Below are 19,581 nucleotides of genomic sequence, written 5' to 3'. Positions count from 1 at the left end.
AATTTGTCAATAGCATTATATAATGTTTGTTAAACATGTGAGTTGCCAACCCAACAGCTGTCCCTTACGTTTCTGATTCGTACTTATGAAAAATTTTAACCCTCCAATACTTTTTTAATTTATAAAAAAAAAAATAAAATAAAAAATAATAAAAATAGTTTTTTGCCATTAAAAAACTTTTTATCACAAATTATAAATTAAATTTTTCTTTCACCTGGATATATAACCATTAATAAAAGTTACTTATTGTAACCGCATAAAGTCTCTAAAATCATATTGAACCACACTATTTGCTCCGGAGCTTCCCTAAGGACACACTAAGTAAAAGCCTCGAAAAAAGGAGGAGCGACGATGGCGTCAGTGCTCACGGAGCGGCACGTAGCTTAGGGACTGTAAACGAGAATCACCGCGCTGCTCTTCTCGTAACCCGAGTATCTACGAAGATACTGTTTTGGAAGATTTACGTGATGTAAACGACCGAGAGGCTTATCGGAGAAAAGTGTATGAGAATGAGAAATGGCACGTCCTCCCGCGAGCACAGTAAATCCCGTGACGTGATTCTTTATTTTCTCTCATTCGTGCAGTTGCAAGAAGGGAGAACGGTAGAGAAGAGCGATGGTGCCGCTGCTGATTTTTCTCACTTGCTCTCCAAATGTAAGTACGCGTGACAACGTGTGGGTGTATGTGTGACACTCTCACTCTCGATCCACGTTAAGAATCTGCAAGTATCTGTCGGCTTTGAGAAATTACCTTGGCAGTCAGCTTCATTTTTCGTCTCCTATTCATTGGAAGTAGATAATACAGTTCGCACTTGGCATTTATTTCAGCTCATTTTAGGTTCCTCGAACATATATATATTTTTTTTTCCTATGGTAACCTATATTACTATTAAAACTCACATTTTCAATTACTCGCAAAAAGTACCAGGAGACATATTATTTTATTCGGGAATAGACCAGCTCACAATCTCATTTCATTCACAGCTTAAGTTCCAATTGCAAAAAGCAGCTGCAAATAACCCACGAGCCAAAAGCTACCGTTCAAGCCATCGTTGTGACATGCTCTTGAATTCCCATCCCAATTGTTTCCTTCCTCCAAAAGGCTAGTACCAGCAAAACAGCAGCAGATCCGGGTATCGTGTAGCTGACCTACGAAATGGTCCACGAAGGATAGAGCTTGAGAGTTGTGTGATGTAGGTGTATGGATACGTACGTGAGCCGCGATGAGCTTTATGTGCGATTCAGTACCCGAATGGTGGAGAGCGAGAATAAGTACGTGTCTGGAAAGGTTATACCTGGACTTGGTAAAAAAGTTTTCTTTTTCTCCATTGCTGCTACTCGGGACGCATATTTCATTTTGACTTTTATCTCAGTGAAATGGCCTTTCAAAGGAATACTCGCGTAGTCATTTTTTTTTTTTTTTTTTTTTTTTTTTTTTTTTTTTTTTTTTAAGTAAATCTGAAATATATCTTTTCAACACCTTTTTATGTAGCGCTACATTGAGTTTTCAAAGTTGTAAAATCTTTTACTTTTTAGTGGCACAAGATTGTAGAAGTAATGTACTATAGAACGTACAAGTAGAAGTAACTTTGTACAATTATTTTTCCTGAGTTATAATATCTAATATCTCTATGCAAATGAAATCTCTACTAACTTTAAATTAACGTAATGTTAATTCGAAAAAAATTTTTTTTTTTTATCACCTGAGGTAAGAGACTATTCTTTTGAATTTAAAGTTTTTACTTTTTCGTCCATTATTGATTTACAAAAAAGTAATTAATTAAGAACCAAACTTTTGATTTACCTTTAATATTTGAATCATATTAAAAAATCACTGCATGTCTGAGTGCTTATGTAAGGGGTACATCGGCAAAATGTTGAAGAGATCAGTAGAATTAAATAAATATAAAATGTAATATATTTAATGTGCTAACTTTTAAAATTATCTAATATCCCATGTCTATTTCCTGCACTGTACAGTCATGGAAAGAAATAATAAAATTTTCCTAAATTTTTCACTCATGCACCATTATTTTCATCTGGAGATAGGTAAAATGTTGACTGAGCATTTGATTTTAAATTCATTAGTTGATTAAAAACCCATTCAAATATACTTTGTTTTATGCCCGATTACTTATAATATTTATTTTACGCATGAGAATAAGCGGGTCGTCATGCGTAAACAATATGTTGTTTTAGTAATTGAGTAAGGGGTTGTATCGCAACACATGGCTTCTGCGTGATTTAAAATGAATCTATTTTCCAACAAAATCTTTATATTCCTAAATTTTTTGTTTTTGTGATACAACCCCCTAAGAAAATTAACTCACAATTCAAAAATTTATACTACCAGTTCTAATGTTTTGCAATGTCAAAACAATTTTAAAAATATTAATTCACAAATTTGCCTACCTCTGCATGCATCGAAAAAACATATCAGTCTGAATATAATAGTTAAAATAAAAATGAAAATGAAATAAAATTTAAAAAAAGACAAAGACCACCATTTAAAAAAGATTCAATGCTCGTTTTCAAATTTTGCAAGAACAGAAAGAAGATCGCAATACAAAAAAAAATCGTTAAAAATAGCTCGGTATAAAAAAAGATCACTTCCAAGCACAAGTCAAAAGCAAAAAACTAAAATCGTCAGAGTAAACAAAGGGAAAAAAAAAAATAAAAAAACACGAACCAAAATCGGAGGAGGAAGGCTCCGGCGGGGGCCGCTCGTCCATTTCGTCTCTCTCTCTCTCTCTCTCTCACCTTACACGCAAATATATGTATATATATACATACACGTATCGTAATGCAAAAAAAAGAACTGTAAATAAATAAAAAAAAGCTTAAACCAAAACCACAGCAGAGACGAAAAGAGAGAGGGACCGGGTCTCTCGGCGCCCTACAGCCCGGCCGGCGCACTAGACCCAAACGAGCCACGCAGCCGGCCCGACGACTGACCAGTCTTTTTTTCTTCTTTTTCTTTTTGCTTCCATCACGATTAACCGCGCGCTCCACCAGATACATCTTCACGATCGTCAGCTACCTGATCGGCGTCTTCATATTCGCGACGATAGTCGGCCAAGTGGGCAACGTCATAACGAACCGCAACGCCAACCGGCTGGAGTTTGAGCGGCTACTCGACGGCGCGAAGACTTACATGAGACACCACAAGGTGCCCGGTGGCATGAAGAGGCGCGTCCTGCGCTGGTACGACTACAGCTGGTCGCGCGGGCGCATACAAGGCGGTGGTGACATCAACACCGCGCTCGGGCTCTTGCCCGACAAGCTCAAGACCGAGCTCGCCCTGCACGTCAATCTCGCTGTGCTCAAGAAGGTCACCATCTTCCAGGTGAGTCCCAAGCCATCTGTCCCTCTCAAGAGGGCACAGCTAAAGTTTTTGCGAGTAGGCTCTCTCGTTCCCTAGTTGGTTGGTATAATATTACGATGAGGGGGTTATAATAAGAGAAGAGGTACAAAAGTGACGCTGGGCTCTATATTTAGACTGCGAGTGAAAAATAAGAGGAAAAACACCCTCGTCGGCTGGTAATTTGCAGTATTATAATTATGACAGTAATAACAATAATGATGATGATGGGGGTGGCAGTAGCACGCTTGCCTCGTCTCGTTTTATGTTTTTACGGTAGGTAGTGTGCCAGTATACGTATATACGCATCTCAGCGTTGATTATTATAAAGCATCGTGCTCGTATGCTCGCACTGTGGCGTTCGCTTTGTGTACGTTAACGAAAGTTCGCTGCGGATGAGGTAGGGTAATGGAGCATGCGTAAGTGAGTATATTTTTGCATGAATATTTTTGCATCCTTTTTAGAGGTTGATTTTCTTTTTTGTGTGGTTGATCGATCAACTGTCATTGAATTCAAAGTTATTTTGGCATTATAAATTTAAACAAAAAAACGTATATCGTGAAAGTAAAAATGTATGTCCTTGCTGCATCTCCTGCAAATAAGGTAAGCACTGAACTCTCATTTGATTCAGTTTTCCCAAATAATTTTTGATAAATCTTTATGACAATAAAATAACTATGAGGTTTTTTTTTTTTTTTTTTTTTTCAGGAATAAAATTATTCAAAACAGAGGCATATCTATGGCACTTTTGGAGTACATTTAGGCATGAAATATTTATGTAATGAAAATGACCAAACTTTTCGACGAAAAAAAAGTATGTTTGCATACTTTTTCATTCCTCCTTTCTCTTTTGTTTTTTACATCTATTTGTTGTCCCCGATTACAGTCACTTTGTTCAAGATGATGTATAAGTCCCTTGTTGTTATCTATTTATTTAGGATTCAATTTAATACCATGACTATTCACAGTCGTGTACGTTGTTGTCCTTGTTGGGATGACTCATCGAGACGGAGCTCTAATACCAAATCATATAGCCCGAGTTTTAAAAAGTGGCGAAAGTTTTGTCACGTTGGAAGGGATGGGTGAAAAAAATAAATACAGGAGTAAGTCAACGTGGAGAATAAAAAGTGGCACGAGTGCAGTTAAAGTTGGAATACATCAAACTTAGTTACAGCAATATCCGGGTCTCGTTTCCAGTACTGTCAACTTTACTGCCGGAAAACTTTTTTTTTCCTCCGGGCGCAATTTGCATGTCTCTCCTCTGAATGTACCGAGCGTTTGATGGCTCTCTAATAGCAGCAATGACCTTTGTATGCTAATAAGGCCGAAATTATCGGGAAAACCGGTGAATCGATATTTTCCCTTCTTTGTTCCTCCCGTGTGCGCATGAGGTGCTAGAAATATTACAATGTACACGCTTGATCGATGTTATTGGGCGCGTGATTGGAAAATTTTATTCGACCAACGTTTCACTTTTTATTTCCCTCGTCGTCTACTGCGTGAATAGCTCGCTTGCCGGACTATTTCTTTAATCTACTGCTTATTTTTATTGATGCAATGCCAGGCACATTCTTAATTTTTGTTGTATATTTTGAATAAAAAATCCCTATCCTAAGAAATTACGGAAAAACGTCAACTGAACAATGCAACTATTTTAATGATCGCGTATCTTTTATTCTACATGAAGATTTGATTAAATTACGATCGATTCGAAATCGGGCATTAATATCAGTCAGACAAACACGACCAAATAAAAATTTCAAGTTACGAAAACACAAAGGACTTTTCCATAATTTTTTACCGAGTCCTAATCAAGGATTCAGATCGCACGCCCAAAGAAAAATCATAGCACATCCAGCACGAAATTCCGACCCAAAATTGAAAATTTTTCAACAATCATGGAATACGCAAGGGCATGCAACATGAGGGAGAAGCTGAGTGCTACGTCGTATATGATTTACAATGTCTCGACCCCCCGAAAGTATAGACACAACACGTTAAATGTGGCACCCCAAGCTCAGTGACCTTCTAGCCCTCCTAATTCGTATTCATACGAGCATACAAACTAGAATCAAGTTGACGACGATCGGAGCCTCCCCTACATTTTGTTCCCGCTCGATGGAGTAAATTGGTCACCCCAGTCAAATGGACGCTTTGCCCTCCCTCCTCTTCCCTTCCCGGGCGTGGCGGGATATTCTGTCGTACAATAGAGGTGCTTCTTCATTTGGCTCACGAAAATTTAATACAGACTCGCAGTGACTACGGCCTTTTTTTTTACCCCCTGCGCAGCAAGCGTGGGTCCTTCGTCCATTCTCCGTCTTTTCGCTCTGCTGGAGGCTCATCCAATCAAACGTTTATAAAAGTTATAAGCAGTGACTTGGCCATGATTTTGGGATCTAGTGTGTACTTTTTATCCGCAGGGGACACAAATACTTGGCCGGACCATGTAGGGTCCAAAAATCGTGTAGGTATGTACGTAGGGAATGCAGGACACGGAGTTAAAGTAATAAGCTAATTTAGTAGTACATGTGATCTGTCATGGATTTTATTTTCGAAGATTGTATTTCAAATTACTGCTCTAAAATAGAGTCTAGAATATATGTAGTTTCAGTTAAGTGTGCATATGTCAGCTGTGTAGGAATAGATGTTTCAATATTATTTCGTACGATGATTTCCAATGTTTAATTATTTTGTGGTACAGTTAAAGGCACAAAGTGATTGTAGCAAAACAAAAATTATTTTAATCAAGGGGTTCAACTATTTTAACCAAGGTCACTGCTCCAAATATTTTATGAAATAATAAAAATTATAATTACCGCTACTTAGACATTTATTCTTTTAAATTCGTAGGTTTTGGACTCAATGTTCCAAATGAGTAATTTGTATTTGTGCTTACAGAGACACGAAAAGACTCACCCCAGTGTTCAAGAAAAAACTAATGAGAAAACGACAAATTTGGCCCACATGGCCCAAGCGTTCATGGGAAAACTTGTATTACCTACTTGGCCACACTTTATGTACAAGAGGAGGGACAAAAATATTCATCCAAAGAAAGTGAGAAACAAGTAGGCGCCCCGAGGATAATGCTCCCTCCTTTGTCTGTACCACTACGTGTGAGAGCGGCTAGAATGTGTTTTTCTGGATACGCACGCACGGACCAGCATGCGGTCGGCGGCTTTCCCTCGCTGGAGGCATGAACCGACTGCCAAATGAATCCTGACGTATTATTTTTCTCCTCCTCCTCCTCCTCCTCCTCTCTCTCTATCTTCCAGGTATACATTTGAACTTGTTGAAGCGAGTCACGTTCTGAACTTTGGGATTTCGCTGAAACGAAAGCTCGTGACTTTGACTCTTTGGCCTTTGCCATGCGGTGCGGCGTCTTACGTTGAAACACAGGCGAGAAAAGAATGAAACACACTCGAAGGAAAGAAATTTTTGTCATGTTTACTGCTGTAACGTGTTCGATGGATGATGATACGATGTTCTATGTGAGAACTATCGAACAGAGTTGTAATTATAGAAGACAGAATAAGGGTACAGCACAAATGTTGACTATTATTGGGTTGAAAGAGTTTTTATTATTATTATTATTATTATTATTATTATTATTATTAGATTTAAGGGTAAATAGAGTTCGTAAAAGTGTATCATTAGATATAAGAAGAATTTTTCTAGAACCCTGTGTATTACTTTACGATGTATTTTATTCTGTAATAGAAATCCATTTTTCAAAACTTACAAGTCATATAAATTCAAAGTGTACGCAATAAGCCCACTAGTTGGCAGAAAACGAATCCCAGCTCGGAGGTTGGAGCCAACAACTTGTAGAGCTTACGTTCAAGAGCAATCATTATCACCCTAATCCTTTATTCATACGTAACAGCTCACCGATTGTAACAGCGATTGTAAAAATTATTGAAACACCCATGTTTTTCAAAACAAAGTCAGTCGTTGTGTTGACAAGGTAAAAAATGAAAGAAGTACAGTCAGTGGCATGAGGGGAGGTAAGCTTTCCTCCCTATTATTACAGTTCTACTCCATAATTACTACGTACGGCAGATAAGGGGCTTTGAGTCGTTAATTAGCGCGTGTAGTAATTGAGAGACAGCTGCTCCTGGGTATGTCAAGGAGGATGATGTTCGAGCTTTCGACGACGGATTCTTTTTGCGTCACGGATCGATGAATCGTAGACACACGGTAGGTAACATATCGCTGCCATGATACTCTTCAACAGCAGCTTCCATTTTCTAATGGTTTGTCTTTTTTAGTTACTATTAATGAACAATTAAGTGTACATTTTTTCCGTAATTTAATGTAAAAAAGATCTTTTTTTTGTAGTTACTTAATTTTGAGTATGTCAACTGAAAAAAATTCCCTACTTTCGTTTGGAAGCTAGTAGTATTAACCGATTATGGTCAGACGAGTGTCTGATTTTCATGAAAATTATACGAAAATTTACTTGATTAATGGGTAGGTATCAGTTTTTTTTCTATAAGTATGCCATTATATAAGGCTGGCAACAAATACAGATGAACTAGATTTTGAGGCTTTCGTTTTTGCTGTTTCATGATGTACGTAAACGCAATGGTCTACCCTATTGACAACCCAAGCTGCGCAAGTACACTTTATATGAATAATGTAGCTATACTAAGTTAACTGTAACGAGCGAGAGAGCCACGATAGGGACCATATGACTGAAAAAAAAAGTTAACCCTTACGACCACGAACAATAAGGCTCTAATCGTCGTTTGTCTTAATTCAACAGGAATGCCAGCCAGAGTTCCTGCACGACCTCGTCCTGAAGATGAAAGCCTACATATTTACGCCCGGCGACTCGATATGTCGCAAGGGCGAGGTGGCGCGCGAGATGTTCATCATAGCTGACGGTATTCTCGAGGTGATCAGCGAAACCGGCCGAGTGCTCACCACCATGAAGGCTGGCGACTTTTTCGGCGAGATCGGCATACTAAACCTCGACGGGCTCAATAAGTATGTTTTTTTTTTTTTTTTCCTTAAATACTGTGAGTTGAAGGTTCTTTCTTTTTAACGAGTGGCTCGATACACTTTTAAGCGAAGAATAATAAAGGTCGATCGTAGAAAACGTGGGTTCGTTTGTAGGGGAAGAAAGAGGCGTCCCACAGTACAGGATGGTAATTGATAACAATTGGAGAAAGTGAAAACGAGATGGTATAAATTGATCGGGCTGGGATTACAGGGAATTTTTATTCGTCTGACGTTTTCAGAAAAATTGAAGAAAAAATTTCAAAGCTAAAAATAAACTAGGGCGTTTTGAGATAAGATTTTTGTTGTCTAGTTTTCTCTTCTACTGTCTTGCAACAACCAAAATATTATGATCAATAGTAACGTTATGTGGGTACTGGTATTGTTAAAAATGTTATTTTCAGAAAACATTAAATAAATGTTGTTGTTTTTTGTTAATATTACGTACTCTGGATAGTAATAACAAGACAAGATAATGATGTATGGCAGTTTGACAATAATATTTATTTTCCTACGTTTTTCAACCGAGCGTACATACCTGTTTTACAAACGGTCAATGGAATTTTTCACTTTTGTTAAAAATAATGCTTGGTTTGTCAGCAAAAACTAATAAAATCATCCCTCAACTTCAACACGGCTGCAAGATATTTAAAAAAATAAACTTTATGACGTTGTGAAATATTTAAGAAATCGATAGCCACGGCCACCCCAGTACGAAACTTATAATACCCGCAGGGGCCGATGAGTCGTATTTATAGCCGAGCGAAAATACACGCTTTCGAACTTTCTCCCTGGACCCTCGCTCTGACGAAAACATGGGGAAAAAATACTTTAGCTCGGATCACTGCAAATTGAATCGAAAATCCCCTTTTTTAACAACGCGGGGGAAAAATTTTTTTGTCCCGCTAACAAAAAATAACTCGCACGCGTAGGTGTACACAACGCAAACGGCTCTAGATTTTATCTTATCTAAAAATATAGTCATGTGCTTCAAGCCTTTTTATACGTTAAATGATTACATCAAACATATCATGTAGATTATTTGATAAGTGTTTAAAAAACAATTGTATTGAATTACAGGAATAATAATTAAAATATAATGTATAATGACGCAATTACCTTTGTTCATTCTCTTGAATAACAGAAAACTATGTTTCGTTAAAGTTAATACAGAAAAAACTATACGCAATATATTATACTGATGCAGACGATCATTTGTATTCAATTAACGCGTATTGAGTCTTAAGAAATGTGAATTAAAAAATAAGTAAGTAGCGGTGTAATTAACAGTTAATGAATATTGATACAAGAAATTGAATATTCCCATCAATGCAGTATGAGCCATTAATTGAAAAAACGTGAATTATCAACTGTTAATAAAAAGATTGATAAAGGCATCTTTGAAAAAATTCAATGAGAGCTAGCAAATCTTACAACAATGAGCTCGTGCCGATTTTCAAATGATGATTAACAGCACTTTCTTTTATACTTACAATACTCTTGTCACGACTGTTGCTATCATCAATAATAAAAGGGTTACTTGAAGTATCATACCAATTCGGAAAATCGATAGGAACTTTCTCATTAAATTTAATTTACATAAAAAAAACCACTGGTCACTGCAATTAATGGATGGAAAAGTTGTTAACGTAAAAAGTTCTTTTGAATTACCTTTAATGATTGATAAATCGTTTAAACTTTCAATATCGCCAAGAAAATTATCTATAAAATGTCATTTTAAGATGAAGATATATTGTTACGTGAAAAATTACGTCAAAAATTACATTAGTACGATAGAACTGACGTTTCAAACAAAAATCTAATGTAATCTTCAATACGTATAAACAAAACAACATAACTTATAAACGTGCTTTGAAACAATTTTGCTAAAGTTTTTCGATGGACCCTATACATCACTATATTTACGAGGGTAAAAGTTATGCGCATACACTCACTCCCTAGCTATAGAATACTTCGTAGTGAGAATTGTTGTAAAAGAATCTAAGGGTTATAATTTATTAGTGATAACAATATAATATTAATCACCTACGATTGAATATTCATTAATTTCAAGTATTTCATCATTGATTGATCGATGTTGATGAAAAAAAAAAAAAAATGTTCTTTGCAGGCGCACAGCGGACGTGCGTTCGGTCGGCTACTCCGAACTGTTCAGCCTGTCGCGCGAAGACGTGCTGGCAGCCCTGAAGGACTACCCGGAGGCCCAGGAGATCCTGAAAAAACTCGGGGAGAAGCGTCTGCGCGAGGCCCAGCGAGTGGCGCGCTCGATCCGGCACCCGCCCTCACCGGGGCACGACTCGTCGGACAACAGCACGGGCAAGCGCATCGTCGACAAGCTCAAGAGCGACGTCAAGGGCCTGAAGAACGTGCTGCGCAAGAGCCGCAGGAACACCCGGCCCGAGGATGGCCTCGAGCTCCAGCCGCTGACCTTGAAGGTGCTGAGGAGGCAGACGCGCGTTGACGAGAGCCAGGACGTTTGCGCCTCGGGTTCGGAGCCTCCGGTCTCGCCCCTTGGCGCTGGGCTGCCCCTGCTGTCGAGGCTCAGGTTGCTCAAGGAGAAGCAGGAGCGCGAGGAAAAGCGGATCCTCGTCGAGGTCGTGGGACAGCCACCGGAGCAGGTATTTCCTTTTTTTTGGTTTTTTTACCCAGATGGGCATCAGAGCTGAAAATACTCTGAAATAATTTATCTTTATTTTCATCAAAGTATTTTGAAAACCCCACTGCTTCATTTACATCAAATATTTGAATAAAATACTACATTTCTTATTGTATTTGAAGTAACAGTTAAAATAAAATACTTCAGAATTATCTCAGCTATTACAAATTTTTATACAAGAACGTTTATTCTTTTTATTTATAACATAATATTTTGAATATTTGAATTTAAATAAAATCATTAAATACTCTTGCACTTTTTTTCTTTTTTTTTGTAAGAAACTCTTAGTTATATTATTACCATTTGAAACTATGGCCTGGACTTTTTATTGCAAACTTGAGAGCTTGTTTTGTTATTTCCTGTTTTTTGTCACAAAACTCTTTTTTTTGAACAATTAATTTTCATTTATTTTACATTCGTCATACTTTGTCGAGGCAACATTTTACGTGTGGGTAATAGAAAAGTGACATTCGGCGATTTTCGCGATACCCCTATCCTTTTACGAGGGATTCCTCCAAAAGTCGAGAAGTTTCTTGAAAGCAGTAATGGATGTTCCGCTCCACTGATTTTTCCGAGAGTTTCGAGTTACTCGTGAATCCTTCGGACTTTGCACTTTTCCCTTCTTTTGGGCTGGATCGATGGGTGTACAGCGAAATTTCATTTTTTTTAATTTTTTTGGTAACTACGAGTGTCTGTTTGTTATTACGGAGAAACCACAACCGTAAGTAATCTTCGTGTAATAGGTAAAAGTTTTAATTTACCTAGTTTGCTGCTGAAAAGTTTGATTGCACCATGAACCTTCGTTTGCACAAACCCAAACGTACACTTGTATGTCTTGCATAGCTTGGATGGACTCATTTTTTGTTTAACAAATTAAAAAGTTTTTTCGACAGTTTTATGTTTATAATTCATTGTGTTGGTTTATAATTACGATTCCAAAAAAAACGACTACACCAAAAAGTTGTATGATAAATAAGAGAATCATTGTTGATTTTTATGGGTCAATAATTTTCGCCCACGTTGTGCTGTGACGGCAGGTTTTCAATTTTTTAATCTCGGAGACGCATACTGCTATTAGGTGGAGCTTGTACTGCTGCGCAGGCAGGTCCAATCAGCTGTAACAATACTCTAGATTAAAGCTGATAACGTAGAGCTATTGATAAAAGTGGGAGGAAAGGGGTTCCTAATTAAACGTTTATAATTAAGCTACCTCCCTGCAAGTTGCTGAATCGCATCATCTCGGAGAAAATGTTCATCACTATTATTTTGCAGAGGTTTTTTTTTTTTTTTTTTTTTTTAATTAATGTGATACTTTATTTTTGCCGTTCGATTTGACTGAAATTAATGTATGTTTGAGAATGGGGTAATAGAATATTTAATAATTAGACATATCATCATTGAACTGCATTTTAAAAGGAATACCTTAATTACTGGAATGTTTGATTTAGTAACCAGCAAATGACTGCATAATAGTAAATTAAATTATATTTAACGTCTGACAGCTTGGTAAAAAACAACCATTATCATGAAAATTTATCTACAATAATGCCGATGGTAATTTGTTTGTATTCATTTAAAAGAGTCCTAACTTTATTAAAATCAACGAGTATAAGATACATTTTCGAAATTAGTTTAGACTGCCGTTGCATGCGTTGACCTGTACTACTTAAAATTAAAAAATAAAATACTGCCGCTGCACACGTCGACCTGTACTACTGAAAGTTAATATAACATTCCGCAGCTTCACACGTTGACCTGTACTACTGATTTACTACCTTGACCCTTTATCGCACTTTGAACTTTGGCACAGTCAGGTTTTTGGGCTTGAAACTCATGGCAATAATAATAGGTGGTATAAATTAATAAATTTTAGCAATAATAAATAAAAATATGGTCTAAACGAAAAAAAAAAAAGTAAATAAATAAATAAAAAATACACATATCAGACCAGGGCAAAAAAAAAAATTAAAAATACCTCGCTTTTTGAAAAAAATACGACCCCATCACCAGAAAAATCGATCCTTAGTACAATTTATTCAACTAATCGTCAAAAACGAAACGATGAAACTGTTATATACTCTTCGCAGGTCCAAACGGCGGTGGAGGTGCAAAACCCGAGCACCGGCGCCAGCGGTGCCAGCAGCACGACCGTAACCGTGCCACTGCTGCAACGGCTCTGGCACATGAAGTCAAAAGCGGAGGTCGAGAACGTGGAACGTGAGGCCATCGTCAAGGAGCCCCTCCTCCCGCGCAACGTCATCCCCGAGGAGAGCGAGATCTTCGCGTCCACGGACCAGCCGGGCGAGACGAAGCAAACAACGACGGCGACGACGACAACGACGACCACGACAATTACCACAACAACGATGACGAGTGCAACATCAACGACGGCGTCAGCCACGACACCGACAACGACAGCGGGGTTGGGTAACGCTCGCTCGCCCACTGGCTCGAGCGGTGAGTTGGACAACGGCTCGATCCGCAGTAGGCCCTGGACGATGCTGAAAGACGCCTCGCTCAAGACCGGCGGCGGCGGCGGTGGTGGTGGTACCAGCAGCAAAGACAGCTCGATAGCGGCCGGTGGCGCGGGTCACCACCAGCCCTCGGCCCTGCGCAACTCCCATCCCCCAGCCACGCGGCCGATCCGCAAGCAGCAGCCCCTACCCTCCACCCGACACAGTCTCGTCCACATAAGGCAACAGACCAAGAAGTACGCATCGGTGGACGACCTGTCACCCGAGTACTGCGGCCTGCCGTTCGTCAAAAAGCTCAAGATCCTCAACGAGCGGCAGAAGCTCGCGGAACTCGAGAAGGTGGTGCGCAGCTCGAGCCTTGACTGCGGCGAGGGTGCTGAGGGTGCCGAGTTCGACGGGAGTCTCACGCGCAGCCACTCCGAAGCTTGCGCCATCGAGTACGCGCGCAAGCTCGCCAAGCTCACCAAGGTACGGCATCGGACGTTCTTTTTTTTTATTTATTTATTTCTTTTTTTTTTTCGGACTGTACTTGGATCGTGTATTTTATACCTATAACATCTAGTAGTAGTCATAGTGTATGTGGTTGTTGAGCATTTTATGGATACACGATGATGGAATGCTGTCACTTTAACGGAAGATGCGCGTCGTCTCATTTTTTAATTTATATTTTAATGATGATGTCATTTGAAACTCAAAAACGAGATGATACGTTCTCCCGTGCAAGCGACGATAAACTTTTTAATAACTCTTCTGATGTAGTTGTTTTTCATTCTACCTGATCTTGCTCTGATAACGTATTGTTCCTCCATTTCTTTGTGATGTATGTATCAGTAAGTATTTTTTCTTTTACATGATTCTTGCATTATAATTGAGGAGCTCGATTGATTCAATTTTTGATAGATCAGTACAGAGATGAGAAATACTTTTGTTAATTATTATTTACAGGGACTTGATGCGTCCAAGTTCGTTCAGTCGTGGAAGCTGATTTTTCCTTCTTCAAAACTAAGAAAAAAAAATTAATTTTAACTCATACTAGACAAGGTTTTTTTTATGTTTCAGCTGCCTGTACATGGATCATATTTTTACTTACTTTTACTTTTTTTTTCTCAGCTGATGTACGCGTGTGATGGTCTTTTCGAACGTAGAGTAAATTTTTTGTGTCAAGTAATACAGTTTGGTGCAAAAAATTGATGTTGCTTTAAACGTTTTCACGATCTAAGAGACGTGATTTAGTAATTCATGGTCAAACGTACTCGTACTTATGTAGTCGGTGGTGATTTTTTGTTGCTTCGTTTAATAATTTCAATTGAATTCTGTTTTTTTTTTTTTTTTTTTTTTTGTGGTACGTGAGAGCGTTTTTTTTTTTTTAGCAAGAAGCATGTACTTATGGCAAGCAGTGACTGAGTAATTATCTTTTTCAAAATTATTTTTTACTTGGATTTCAACGTTTATGTGAGCCACTTATGCATTTTTTAATGTATTGTGTTGCTCAAATTATAATCGCTTTGCTGCATAACTTTATTCACTGTATTTTTTATCTTTAATAAATTTCTGAATGAAAAAATCAAAAAAATTTCTAAAATTAATTAACACAAAGGTGAATGGACTTTCTTACAAAGGTAATTTCATTAAAACTGTACTGTAATAATAAAAATGTTTTTATCTGAAACTTTTAATGGCTGTAGACAAATATCGAGATATGGTTTTATTAATAATTATGGGGATAAAAAATTATAATACGTGGATGATATTTTCAAGGATTGCATATAAATGATCTACAGAGTGAACGGATATGTTCGATTTGTTACTAAAAAAACACAAATAAAAAAAAAAATGAAAATTGTGAGAGTAAGAAATAATGATCAAGTCAACAATTAGCTCGAAACTAACGGGATATTCTATGTATGTTCACCAGCTGGCACCGTATACTTCTGCAAGGAAAGCGTCACAGCTTTGGATCAAGGATCTTACAGAACCTATTCTCAAGGCTAAGACATACAGAAAGATTAGATTCAGTAACAGCATAACGTCGATGACAGAACTACTTCCAGTAAATAATCCAAAGTTGTGGCACTCTTCTTTATACACTTTTTTTTACTTAACTAGGCAGTTTCATTAGACTTTTGGGGCACAGGTTGCACAGCGAGTATTTAGTCATGCTGAGTTACTTACAGATAGCTTATTACTTCTTCACCACGGAAGTAGTGCTAACTTAGTCTACATCTCGTTAAATCGATGGCTGGGTAAAAAAATGAAAAAAATTCCGACAAAAAAAGTTCTCGGAATTAATAATCCAAATCTAAATAAGCCGTTTCGTCAACTTGTTATGTCTCATACTTCAGACAAAAATTCAGACAAGATTTGTGTTTGTCAAACAATTGGAGCATTCTGTACTTACACGAAAATTTTGAAACTTTGAGTGCACTTTTTCGTACTACGTTTCAGAATCAATGTGGTGTAGTTAAATATTTAAAATTAAAAAATAATACGCATGGGACATAACAAACTCAAATCTGAATCAGCTATTTCTTTACCCCGGCTATCGCAGTTCAACGATAATATTCTGATTTTATAAATGCAATCATTGTAGGTAGCATTATTATAATCATACCTATCTTGAATATTTAAAAAATGTCTATTATAAAAGCTTGAATTATACTTGTGAACTATAAAAGCTTGAATTATACTTGTGAACTCTTTGAAAGTCGGATAATTAGAATAATTATTCTATGGTTGGTTCTATACGAAAAACTTTTTAAATATTTTCTTTATATTTGTTCAACCGAAACAAAGATTAATAACTTTTTTTTAATACAAAAAATTATTGTTCGAAGAGCAAAGATCGTTCGCAAGTATATACAACGTAATTAATAAATTTAGCCTTAAAAACCATTAAATACTGTACTGAGAGTGCACCAGCTTCTTTTCGATCAAACATCTTGCATATTGAGTTCAGCATGCTTTGCTCGGCTCGGCTTCAATGAAAATAATGTATGATATTCTACGCAAGTCAAACTTTGAGTACCTATACCACCAATTTGCCAAAAAAAGTCATCACAAAGTAAAATACTACCCCACCTGCTAATTTATTTTGTTAGATACAGTAGGTAAAAAAAACGCAGCTTGCCCTCACCTCCGCAACAACAACAGCAACAACAGCAACAACAACAACAGTACAAATAACAAAATTAATTATTTTCGATAAATACAGAAAACAAAAAAAAATTGTCGCACTCGAGACACATACACCAGCACCGCCAGCACCACCGTAGCAAAGTATCGGCAGAGCACTCGTGCACACGTTGATAAGACCAACACGACCACCGCGACCACACGCCTCACAGATGACCCTGTCCCACTCCAGCCCCGATTGTTCCTACCACCAGTAGCAAAAGCAGTAAAATCCAGAGAGCAACGGCAACAATCCCCTCACCAAAACGCTTGATATCCGGAATTTGCAGGAGCGCCAGAGGCGCAGGCCAATGCTCGTCCCAAGCCTGGCTAGCTCGCCGCCTGTACCGGCGGACGAGCAACAGCTCTCGCCCGAGAACGAAACGTTAGAGCGCAGAACCCTAAAGAGCATCCTAAAAAAGCTGTCGGCGAGCTGTGGCGGGGGCAGCGGCGCAACGACGGCGACGACGACGGCGCCCAGCGGGAGCAGCAGCAACGCGAGCACGAGCTCGGAGACGGGCCCAAAACGCCGGAGTTGCACCCCCGAGCTGAGAAAACTGATGCGCGCCCCGACCCTGGAGGGCTACGCGGCCCGGCACTCCAAGCTCTCCAAGAGCGTGACCTTTAACAAGTATACTTTGCAGAGCCCGCCGGGCCACGCCGGAACGACCCCAGCTGCTCCCGATGACGAGGACGACGACGACGACGACGACGAGCGCCAGCTGCTCACCGCCGCGACGATCACCAGTCTGCCGAGCTGCTCGTCCGACTTGGCCACTTCGAGCTCGCCGCTGTCCTCCGCCTCGTCGAAGCAGCCGTTGGCTCAGCGGGCGCCCTCTGCCGAGCACCAGCTGCAGCTTGTGCCTGGCAACGAGGAGCCACAGCAGCAATTACCGGCCCAACCACTGCCATCGTCGCTCGTCGCGACGTCCACGTCGCATCATCACCACCATCATCTTCATTATCACAAGCACCAAAGCTTCCGTCCGTCGGGCAGTGGGACCGTCGCCACGAGCCACCAAGCCCTGGCCAGGAGGGAGGACGAGGGCATCGGGGAGCTCGTGTCCGGTATCAGGGACGTCCTGCAGTCGAGACTGGTGAGTTGTGCCACGTAGGACTCGACTCGATTGACAAAACAAACCAAAGTGTACGAATACCGACTGATCGGCCATATGTATATTCTCCAGGAGAGCATGCAGAGCAGGTTCGAGCAGCAGTTCTCGTCCCTGCAGCTGGAGATCCGCAAGCGGGACGAGATAATATCGCAGCTACAAACGCGCATCCTCGAGCTGGAGAGCCCGGAGCTGGGCTGCCGGGGGGAAACCGAGTCAGTTGGCGACAGCACGGAACACGACGCCTCGCTCGAGGAGGACCTGGCGTTGGACGACAACGAGGACCACCCGTTCATGCGCGACAGCTCAGTCGACACGGTACTCACGACCAGACCGCGCCGGCGCTACTCCTCGCCATCCTCGACCGTCACCGACTCGTCGTACGCTCTCGCCGGGCGGGCCCACAACAACCGGCGCTCCTGGGAGGAGCACTCCGAGGAAGAGACCCTCGAGCTACAGGACCTGCCGCACTCGATCACGCCCCAGAGCCTCTGGAAGGACGACGTGGCGATCGACCTCGAGTCCAGCGAGGACGAGGAGCCCGGGCGAGCCGTGGCTGGTTCCAGCGGTGGTTCGAGGGTACGCTCCCGCGCGTCGTCCAGCCGGTTCTTTGGTGCCGGTCGACAGCCTGCGCCTGGGAGCTTCAGCGACGACGACGACGAAGACGACGAGGAGGACGAGCAGATGGTCGTGCTGAACGCGACGGGCCACAACAACTGGGAGGTGGCGATGCTGGCCCAGGAGCTCGAGAAGAGACGGCGGAGCAGCGAGTGCTCGAGTCCGGGCTCCTAGCGCATTAACGGCCTCATACTCCGGACGCTGAAGAGCTGGTGCAGCCTGGCCCGAGTCGAGAAATTTGGGGGACTACTGGTGTCTACTGTGCTGAACCATCCGTGGCGCCCTACCCGTTGGACGCTTCCCCACAATGAGCGTCAACGACACAATGATCCGATGACCACTCGCAACCGTTTGTTTGCCGAACTGTTTCACTTACACTTTTCCGTTACCATCGGCTAAGTAACTACTAGGAATTTTTTGTTTTTCTTTTTTTTATTAACAGTGGTTTTTGGTTTACATATAATATATATATCACCTGCAGTCAAGGATACGTGGGTTAAGCCAGACTGTGTACTTAGATGTAACTGGTGTTCTAGACACCAATGGACAACACACATGCGCGTGGCCACATCGTGAAATAATTATCGTTCGTTGAAACGTTTAGATTATCTATCTTTGTATGAGAGAACGAAATATATTACATATAACTGCGTTGAGAACTGACGTACAGCATACACACCTACATACACACAATCACGTTTTAATATTATATTTTGGTTGTTCGAAAAAAAAATTTAAAAAAATTAAAAAAAAAAAAAAAAAAAAAAAATTATTAATAATCAAGTGCACAATTAATCCTAAACTAAAAATACTATGATGATAATGTTATGAATATATGAATGCATAATTATACACGAGAAAAGTTTATCGAATTATAATTATATGTGAATATGATGTAGCGTGATGAATCGTTATTTAAGAATTTTATCGATCGTAGGCACAGTACATGTGCGAGTGTTTTGTATGGTTTGCCAAATAATTTTAAACGAGATGATTAGTTATAATAATGCCTTCTTCGAAGACTAAAACAACGGACTTGCCGTATAAAAGCTGACAACACCATTTGCGCAAATTTACGATAACTCGGTTACGAGTATTTTAGTATGTTGATGTGCGTACGTGATTATTATGATTGTAGATAAAATCGAAAATCGTCATTACACAAGTG

The 19,581-nt window shown here is 39.8% G+C and overlaps 1 protein-coding gene across 1 annotated transcript in view; it reads left to right on the top strand.

Moving 5' to 3' along the window:
• Window positions 1-18,809, top strand: part of LOC106639567 (Cyclic nucleotide-gated ion channel-like) — a 126,654-nt gene extending 107,845 nt beyond the window's left edge. Inside the window, exons 6-14 of the mRNA XM_089596431.1 lie at window positions 3,015-3,345; window positions 8,126-8,349; window positions 10,493-11,000; window positions 13,126-13,389; window positions 13,471-13,576; window positions 13,613-13,980; window positions 15,428-15,618; window positions 16,925-17,780; window positions 17,871-18,809. Coding sequence (XP_089452557.1) covers window positions 3,015-3,345; window positions 8,126-8,349; window positions 10,493-11,000; window positions 13,126-13,389; window positions 13,471-13,576; window positions 13,613-13,980; window positions 15,428-15,618; window positions 16,925-17,780; window positions 17,871-18,587 — 3,565 coding nt within the window. The 3' untranslated portion in view covers window positions 18,588-18,809. The remainder of the gene's footprint in view (window positions 1-3,014; window positions 3,346-8,125; window positions 8,350-10,492; window positions 11,001-13,125; window positions 13,390-13,470; window positions 13,577-13,612; window positions 13,981-15,427; window positions 15,619-16,924; window positions 17,781-17,870) is intronic.
• Window positions 18,810-19,581: the final 772 nt, after the last annotated feature.

Source organism: Copidosoma floridanum, unplaced genomic scaffold (assembly GCF_036245765.1).
Source record: "Copidosoma floridanum isolate Cflo_tuat_1 unplaced genomic scaffold, Cflo_Japanese_pri ptg000030l, whole genome shotgun sequence".
NCBI lineage: Eukaryota > Metazoa > Arthropoda > Insecta > Hymenoptera > Encyrtidae > Copidosoma > Copidosoma floridanum.
Note: the sequence above shows the minus strand (reverse complement) of the source record. Positions and strands in the feature narration are given on the sequence as shown.